Source organism: Mus pahari, chromosome 20, assembly GCF_900095145.1.
Source record: "Mus pahari chromosome 20, PAHARI_EIJ_v1.1, whole genome shotgun sequence".
NCBI lineage: Eukaryota > Metazoa > Chordata > Mammalia > Rodentia > Muridae > Mus > Mus pahari.
Window position 1 is genome coordinate 29,522,092 of NC_034609.1, and position 8,905 is coordinate 29,530,996.

The 8,905-nt window shown below is 38.7% G+C and overlaps 1 protein-coding gene across 4 annotated transcripts in view; it reads left to right on the forward strand.

Annotated features, from left to right (window-relative positions):
• Positions 1 to 8,905, forward strand: part of Nfatc3 (nuclear factor of activated T cells 3) — a 69,328-nt gene that overhangs the window by 37,242 nt on the left and 23,181 nt on the right. For all 4 annotated transcript variants that reach the window (XM_021219969.1, XM_021219968.1, XM_029532438.1 and 1 more), the window contains exons 5-8: positions 352 to 524; positions 2,995 to 3,135; positions 3,876 to 3,931; positions 7,012 to 7,138. In XM_021219969.1, the coding sequence (XP_021075628.1) occupies positions 352 to 524; positions 2,995 to 3,135; positions 3,876 to 3,931; positions 7,012 to 7,138 (497 nt within the window). The remainder of the gene's footprint in view (positions 1 to 351; positions 525 to 2,994; positions 3,136 to 3,875; positions 3,932 to 7,011; positions 7,139 to 8,905) is intronic.

The window sequence follows — 8,905 nt, forward strand, 5'->3', positions numbered from 1 at the left end:
ACAGATGGTTGTGAGCCACCATGTGGTTGCTGGGATTTGAACTCAGGACCTTTGGAAGAGCAGTCAGTGCTCTTAACTGCTGAGCCATCTCTCCAGCCCAAGGGCACAGAGTTCTTTCTGGAAATTTTTTGTTGTTTTGAGAGAGAGTCTCCTATAGCCCATTTTGGCCTTGAACTCATTATATAGCTTGAGACTGACCTAGAACTCCTGATCCTCCTACCTCTTTACCTTTTAAGTGCTGAGATTATAGGTGTGCATAACTGGCAAATTGACAGTGTATATCTGTGCCATTGAGTTGTTCAGAACCAGTTTCTGACTAATGAAATTTAAAATGTATTGTTTTTTTTCTAGTATTGACTGTGCAGGTATTTTGAAGCTCCGCAACTCAGATATAGAACTTCGAAAAGGAGAAACTGATATTGGCAGAAAAAATACTAGAGTCCGACTTGTATTTCGTGTGCACATCCCACAGCCCAATGGAAAAGTCCTTTCTCTACAGATAGCATCTATTCCTGTTGAGTGCTGTAAGTGACCTTGTATTGTGTTTTAAATTTTTGATGTAAGTTTTGTATTTATTTTTTATTAAAATGGGATATATATTAAAATTACAGACTGAGCTATTGAGTCTGAGTTGCTGGTTGGTTTTTCTGACATGAAAATAAGTTAGCAAGGTGAAAAAGAGTGCTGATTTTAGGTTAGAAATGTCTTCTCACTGTACTTTGATTCTAGGCAGCTATATGGCTGTAGAGAAGCTCTTGCCTCTTCTCTGCCTCCCTCTCTATCTTGCCTCCAACTTAGACTTTTTCTAGCTCCTGCCTCAAGCCTGTTGGGATTGAGTATAGGTTTGTATCACCTTCTCTACCTGTAAATGAAAGTATATGAGGATCCTGTGGTGAAGCTGTGACCTTGATGATGCTTTTAGTTGTCGCTTGATTATCTTTCAAGTGTTGACCTTAATATAATAGAAGTCTGTTTTGCAGGCTTACCCCTCAGCTGAATAAGAATTAATGGGGTTGGTTGGTGGGTGGGTGGGTGGGTGGGTGGTTGGTTGGTTGGTTGGTTGAAAACAAGGTCTCACAATGTAATACTGGTTGGCCTAGAAGTGTCTCTAGGTAGATAAAGCTGACCTTGAGTTCACAGCGACCCAACTGCTTCTTTTGAGTACTAAGATTCAAGGTGTGTATCACCATACTGGGTTTACAAAAAGTGCTCTTAAACACTAAGCCAACTCAACAGTCCCTGCTTTTTATTTTGGAATGCACAATCTCATGTATGGCAAGCTGGCCTCAAATTTACTATGTAGCTGATTGTCACCTTGAGTTCATATACTTCTGGCTGTGTCTCAAATGCAGGAGTTACAGGAATGCATCACCATGCCAGGTTTATATGGATCAAATCCCAGGTCCTGGGCATGCTAGGCAGCATCTTACCAACTGAACTACATCCCCACTCAGACTACATGGACTCTTAATTGGAGATCACATGGAATTATAAAATCTTCCTTTGTGTCTGTTTGATAGTTGCTGAGTCAGAGTTAAATTTTATCATCTCTCAAGTGAATGTAAGAATGCCTGAGAAAATCATGTTGATATACTTTACTATAGAGCAAGTTTAGATATTTTAAAAAGTAATATGGATATATGGTACAGAATTTAGTGGGTATAGGGACATGTGTCTGTAATGTCAGCACTTGGGAGGTGAAGGCAAAAGGGTCAGGAGTTCAAGGCCATCCTCGACTACAGATGAAGTTCAAGACCAGCTTGTACTCTGACTCAAAACAGAGGGTAGGGGTGGGGGAAACTATATTGTTAGCAATTAAAGAACAGAAAGTAGCAGGAAAAGGTGGAATAAAAACTAAATAATACTGTACATTAGAAATCAGATTATAAAGCCGGGCATGGTGGCGCAGGCCTTTAATCCCAGCACTTGGGAGGCAGAGGCAGGCGGATTTCTGAGTCCGAGGTCAGCCTGGTCTACAAAGTGAGTTCCAGGACAGCCAGGGTTACACAAAGAAACCCTGTCTCGAAAAACCAAAAAAAAAAAAAAAAAAAAAATTAGATTATAGCCAGGTCTGGTGGTATACACCTTTAATTAGGTCAAGGATTTGGGAAGCAGAGGCAGGATTTGGGAATCAGGCCAGCCTGGTCTACAGAGTCAATTCTAAGACAGCCAGTACTATACAGAGAAACCCTGTCTGGAAATGCCAATCAATCAATCAGTCAATCAATCCGAACAAAGAAAAAAAAAGAGAGAATCAGATTATGTTCCTGAAATCCTGTGGAAGTAGAAAAATATAGTCATTGTAGAAAGTCATTGTTGCTTTTAGAAATGAAATAGTAAAATATGTCTCCTGTTACGTTTTAGTTAATTCATTTTAAAAATTATCTTTCATAGAAGTCTAATGTTAGCCCGGCGTGGTGGCGCACACCTTTAGTCCCAGCACTCGGGAGGCAGAGGCAGGTGGATTTCTGAGTTTGAGGCCAGCCTGGTCTACAGAGTGAGTTCCAGGACAGCCTGGGCTATACAGAGAAACCCTGTCTCGGGGGGGAAAAAAAAAAGTCTAATGTTTTGATGATCTGAGAAAGAGTTGTTTGTCCTGTAGGAGTTATTTGGATACTTGTCTTAATTGATCATAGTTTAATTATATATTTTGGACTTGATTTTTGTAGTTATATTTGTAAATTGTAACATTTCTATGGATGGCATATACTTGTTAAATTAAAAAAATATTAAGTAAATAGGAGCCAATACATTAGTTAGAAACATTAATTTCTCTTTTTCAGATTTTTTTTTGCAGTTGTACTCTAAAATAATTTCATATCAATTCAAAATAACTCTCGTTTCTAAACATTTTAGCTCTTTTAATAAGAATTATTACCAGCGTTTTGATTTTTAAAAGCCTAATTAATTCCAATGTTTATTTTATAGTTTGGGCATATCTTGAATGTGTGAAATATTTTAAAATATTTTGTTTTTCTTAACTCTTAAAAACAGCTCAGCGATCTGCTCAAGAACTCCCTCATATTGAGAAGTACAGTATCAACAGTTGCTCTGTCAGTGGAGGTCACGAAATGATTGTGACTGGATCTAATTTTCTTCCAGAATCCAAAATAATTTTTCTTGAAAAAGGACAAGGTAAATAATATAAAATACAAATTAACTCAAATCTAAGTGGTTAAAGGAGGAAATAAATTAAGTAGATCTTTCAGTTATATTAATCACCAAATAGTCTTCATAAAGTTATAGGCATCCTCTAAGCACTGGGTTTTGAAAACTTTCAGTTACTAAATTTACATGTAGATGTTAAATTGTCTTTAATGGCATACTAAAAGTAATTCACCCGGGCTGGTGAGATGGCTCAGTTGGTAAGAGCACCCGACTGCTCTTCCAAAGGTCCGGAGTTCAAATCCCAGCAACCACATGGTGGCTNANAACCATCCGTAACAAGATCTGACTCCCTCTTCTGGAGTGTCTGAAGACAGCTACAGTGTACTTACATATAATGAATAAATAAATCTTTAAAAAAAAAAAAAAAAAAAAGTAATTCACCCAGCATTTCTTTTGGGGTTTTTTTTTTTTTTGAGACAGGGTTTCTGTGTCTAGCCCTGGCTGTCCTGGAACTCACTTTGTAGACCAGGCTGGCCTCGAACTCAGAAATCCGCCTGCCTCTGCCTCCCAAGTGCTGGGATTAAAGGCGTGGGCCACCACACCCGGCGGCCTATTTTTTAATATTACATTTTCTTTTTTTGTTAGTTACAACTCTTGTGTGAAAAAAAAAATTTCTCTCTATCAATAATTTGGGATACTACATAGATTAGATTTTCTATGTTTTTAAACTTAAATTGCTTTTAACTATAAATTTTTTCTTTTAATAGATGGAAGACCTCATTGGGAGGCTGAAGGAAAAATAATCAGAGAAAGATGTCAAGGGGTAAGAAATTTACCTTAATTATTTAATTAATAAGAAGTCTTTTAAGGGTTGGAGAGATGGCACAGTGGTTAAGAGCACTGACTGCTCTTCCAAAGGTCCTGAGTTCAAATCCCAGCAACCACATGGTGGCTCACAACCATCCATAACAAGATTTGATGCCCTCTTCTGGAATGTCTGAAGACAGCTACAGTGTACTTACATATAGTAAATAAATAAATCTTTAAAAAAAAAAAAGAAGAAGAATTTTAAAAGGGGGCTGGTGAAATGGCTCAGTGATTAAGACCACTTGTTCCTCTTGCAAATGACTGGGGTTCAGTTCCTAGTACTCACGTGATGGTTTACAACCATCTATAACTGCAGTTCCAGGGCATCCAATCTCCATTTCTGATCTCCTCAGAGATCAGGTACACACATGTGGTACATAATACATATATGCAGGCAAACATTTATCCACATAAAATCTTAAAAATATCTAATTCTTAAATGAATATTTTATTAAAAAGGTAGTATTTAAGGACAGGCATGGTGACATATGCCTTTAATCCCAGAACATGAGAGATAGAGGCAGGTGCTTGTCTTTGAGTTGAAGGAGGCCAATCTAGTCTTAATAGTGATACTCTTATCTCTCCTCCCCCCCCCTTAAAAAGTATTGAAGAAACTTAGGAGAAAATTAAATAATGTAGCTTTATAGTATGGGAAAGAATAATGAGAAAAAGAAAATAAGCCCGGGCGTGGTGGTACATGCCTTTAATCCCAGCACTTGGAAGGCAGAGGCAGGCGGATTTCTGAGTTTGAAGCCAGCCTGGTCTATAAAGTGAGTTCCAGGACAGCCAGGGCTACACAGAGAAACCCTGTCTCTAAATAAATAAATAAATAAATAAGAATTTTTATTACTTTAGAAGTGTGATACTTTTCTGGTATTCAAATTAAAGTTTAAAAAAATAATAATAAACAAACCAGGGCATGGTGGGGCATGCCTTTAATCCCAGTACCCTGGAGGCAGAGGCAGGCCTAATCTATGAGTTTAAGGCCAGCCTGGTGTATATACAGTGAGTTCCAGAATAGTGAGGACTACCCTGTCTTGAAGAAAATAAACAATTTATATCTTCTCTTCTATGTGGAAAAAGAAAAAAATTGAAAATGAAAGACTAGAAATGGAAGAACTTTCATAATAAAAATGTCACTACGCTGAGAATGGTGCCCCACACCTTTAATCCCAATAGCAGCAGCAGAATCTCTGATTTAGAGGCAAGCTTGTTCTTCATGGGGAAGTCTAGGCCAGCCAAGACTACATAGTGAGACTTTGTCTCAAAAAGCAAAGAATGTGTATAGTATGGTAGCTTGTAACTACAGCACTCAAGGGGCCGAAGATGGAGAGGGTAGGTCTGAGGCCATCTGAGGCTAAATAATAAGTCCAAAGCTAATATTTTCCTCCTAGCCCCCCAAAGCTACCATGCTTTCTCGTTTTATGTCAACTTGATACAAGAGGGAGCTTCAATGACAAAAATGAGAACATTATATGTATGTGTATACACACACACATACATATTTTAAATTATAGTCTCAATTGAGAGTATAGAATGCTTCAGGCTGTGAGCAAGTCTGTGGGGCATTTTCTTAGTGATTGATGTGGGAGAGTCCTGCTCATTGTGGGTGGGGCTACCCTGGGGCAGGTGGTCCTGTGTTCTATAAGAAAGCCAACTGAGCAAACCATGGGAGCAATCCAGTAAACAGCACCTGTCCGTGTCCTCTGCATTGGCTCCTGCTTCCAGGCTCCTGCCCCTTTTGAGTTTCTGTCCTGACTTCTTCCATGATGATAGTAATACAAAAATATAATCCAAATAAATCATTTCTTTCCTGAGTTGCTTTTGTCATCGTGGACATTTTGTTTGTTTTTTTGGTTTTTTGTCATGGTGTTTTAGCACAGCAATATTAATCATAACTAGGACAGTAATGTACTTCTTTTTGAGTAGGCACGACCCTTTTCTTAATAAATACCAACTTTGCTTGTAGTGGGACAAGCCCCTAGTGATTGTCATTAAATACACTTCCTAACACCACAGCTACTCATTAAGCTTTCCAGAATCCTTACTAGAAGAACCTGTGGTCTTGCATCATCTTGACTGGAATAGACAGTCTTTTCTAGACTAGGAAATAGCACTTTCCACAATACTTCCTAAAGACTGACTGTCTGGAACTCACTTTGTAGACCAGGCTGGCCTCGAACTCACAAATCTGCCTGCCTGTGCCTCCCGAATGCTGGAGTTAAAGGCATGAGCCACCACGCCCGGCCTGGCTATCCTTCCCTTAACCCCAGTTCCAGAGGATACAACATCTTCTGACCTCCTTGAGTACTGCACACATGTGGTGCACAAACATACTTTTAGGCAAATGCTTATTTAAATTGAAAAAAAAAAACTATATATAATACAACTTGAGAAGTGTTTATCATGATCATATATTCGAGTTGGCCTCCTGCTAAGATATTTATAGTAGGGGCTGGAGAGATGGCTTAGCTGGTAAGAGCACTGACTGTTCTTCCAGAGGTCTTGAGTTCAATTCTAAGCAACCACATGGTGGCTCACAACCATGTGTAATGGGATCTGATGCCTTCTTCTAGTGTGTCTGAAGACAGTGTACTCATGCATAAAATAAATGGGAAAAAATACACACACACATTAACATGAGTGTTCAGTCGAGCCATGTATTTCAGTACATAGTATATAATAAGACTTTATTTTACAATGTAGCTCAGGCTGGGCTTGAATTTGTGATCTATCTCTTTCTACCTCCTGAATACTGTGGTTACAAATATGTATTACCATGCCTAAAGTCTTTATTTTTGCTCTCACTAGAAGCACAATAGGTAGGTTTCTTTAATGATTAAACATTTCATCTTTGTCAACAAGATATTCTAAATAAATCTCCAAATGACTTATTTGACTACTTTATGTGCATAATTTTCTGTGATGGGAAACCCTTGCATTAAGAGTTAAGTTTCATGAATTGCTCTGAGTTTGGCAGGTGCATTTCATGTTTAGTTCTTAGTATAATACAGTCTTCCTTTCCTTGTTCCTCAGGCTCACATTGTCCTTGAAGTTCCTCCCTATCATAACCCAGCAGTTACATCTGCCGTGCAGGTGCACTTTTATCTTTGCAATGGCAAGAGAAAAAAAAGCCAGTCTCAACGTTTTACTTACACACCAGGTACAAGAAGTTGTGATGATTTAGAGTTTTCTCTTATAATAAGAACCTTCCATTAAATGTTTCATGTAATGCCAACATATTCTTTTTGTTGTTGTTTTGCTGTTGTTCTCTGTGTAGCCTTAGCTGTCCTAGAGCTTGCTCTGTAGACCAGGCTGTTCTGGGACTCAGAGATCTGCCTGCTTCTGCCTCCCAAGTGCTGGGTGTAAAGGTGTGTGCCACCATTCCCTAGTTTTTGTTGCATTTCGTTTGACAAGTCACAGTTGTACCAGCCTGTGAGCGATGGAGGATATAATGTCAATGTCAAGAGTTACCCACTAACCAGAAATATATACAGACCTCTTTTTGCTATTTAATTTTCCAGTTTTTTTTTTATTATGACCTAAGTATTGTATTTAGTAATATATACTACTGGTTAAGTAATTAAAGAACAAATATTTATACAGATCTCTGTGGTTGGCACTGTGCTTGTCACCAAGGCAGATGATGATGATGATGATAATGATGTAGTAATGAACCTTTCTTTCCAAGAAGAAACTTTTAAAATTTAATTTAAAATTTCATCTTATAAGTTTGGGTGTTTTGGCTGCACAGATGTCTGTGTACCACTTGCATACTGGTGTTGGTAGAGGCCAGAAGAGGGCTTCAGATCCCCTGTAACTGGAGTTATAGATAGTTGAGCCCCATGTGGGTGTTGGGAATTGAACCTTACTTTCTCTGCAAGAGCAACCTGTGCTCTTAACCACAACCATCTTTCCAGACCCTTTTGCAAAAACTTTTACCTTCTATATTAAGAAAAGAGTCATCACGCCTTTAATCCCAGCACTCGGGAGGCAGAGTCAGGCGAATTTCTGAGTTCCAGGCCAGCCTGGTCTACAGAGTGAGTTCCAGGACAGCCAGGGCTACACAGAGAAACCCTGTCTCAAAAAACCAAAGAAAAAGAAAAAAGAAAAGAGTCAGCATTTTATTTGATTGTTGATTTAGAAGTATTTTTTGTTTTGTTTTGTTTTGTTTTTTCCATTTTGAGACAGGGAAGGGCTCACTCTGTAGCTGCCCTGGGATTCACTCTGTAGTTCAGACTGACCTAAGACTGTTAGTAATCCTCCATCTCAGCCTCCTCAGTACTAAAATAATAGGTATATGCTACCATGTAATACTGGTGATTATTAAGGGTTATTCATTTGTCATATATTTCATTTATAGTCTATAAAGACTTTGTATTTTCAGTTCTTTTTGTTGTTTGTTTGTTTGTTTGTTTGTTTGAAACACGATTCCTCTGTGTAGTCCCAGGTGTCCTGGAACTCATTCTGTAGACGAGGTTGGCATTGAACTCACAGAGATCTTCTTGCTTCTGCCATCTGTAAGGCATACACCACCATGCCTGGCTTGTTTTCAAATCTTAGTCATACATAGTTCTTGTGGTTAATGGCGTCATAGAATTTTATGAGACCTAGAAGACACAACGTGTTAACAGGGGGGCTGACATCATTCAGGGCTTGGGATGTAGCTTGTTTACTTTTAGGTTGTGGTTTTTTTTGTTGGTAGTATTTGGTTGGCTGATTTTTGTTGTTGTTGTTGGTGGTGGTGGTGGTGGTGGTGTGTGTGTGTACATATTTATCTTTGTATATATACTAAAAAATAGTAAAGAATATCAAGCTGGGCGTGGTGACGCACGCCTTTAATCCCAGCACTTGGGAGGCAGAGGCAGGTGGATTTCTGAGTTCTAGGCCAGCCTGGTCTACAAAGTGAGTTCCAGGACAGCCAGGGCTA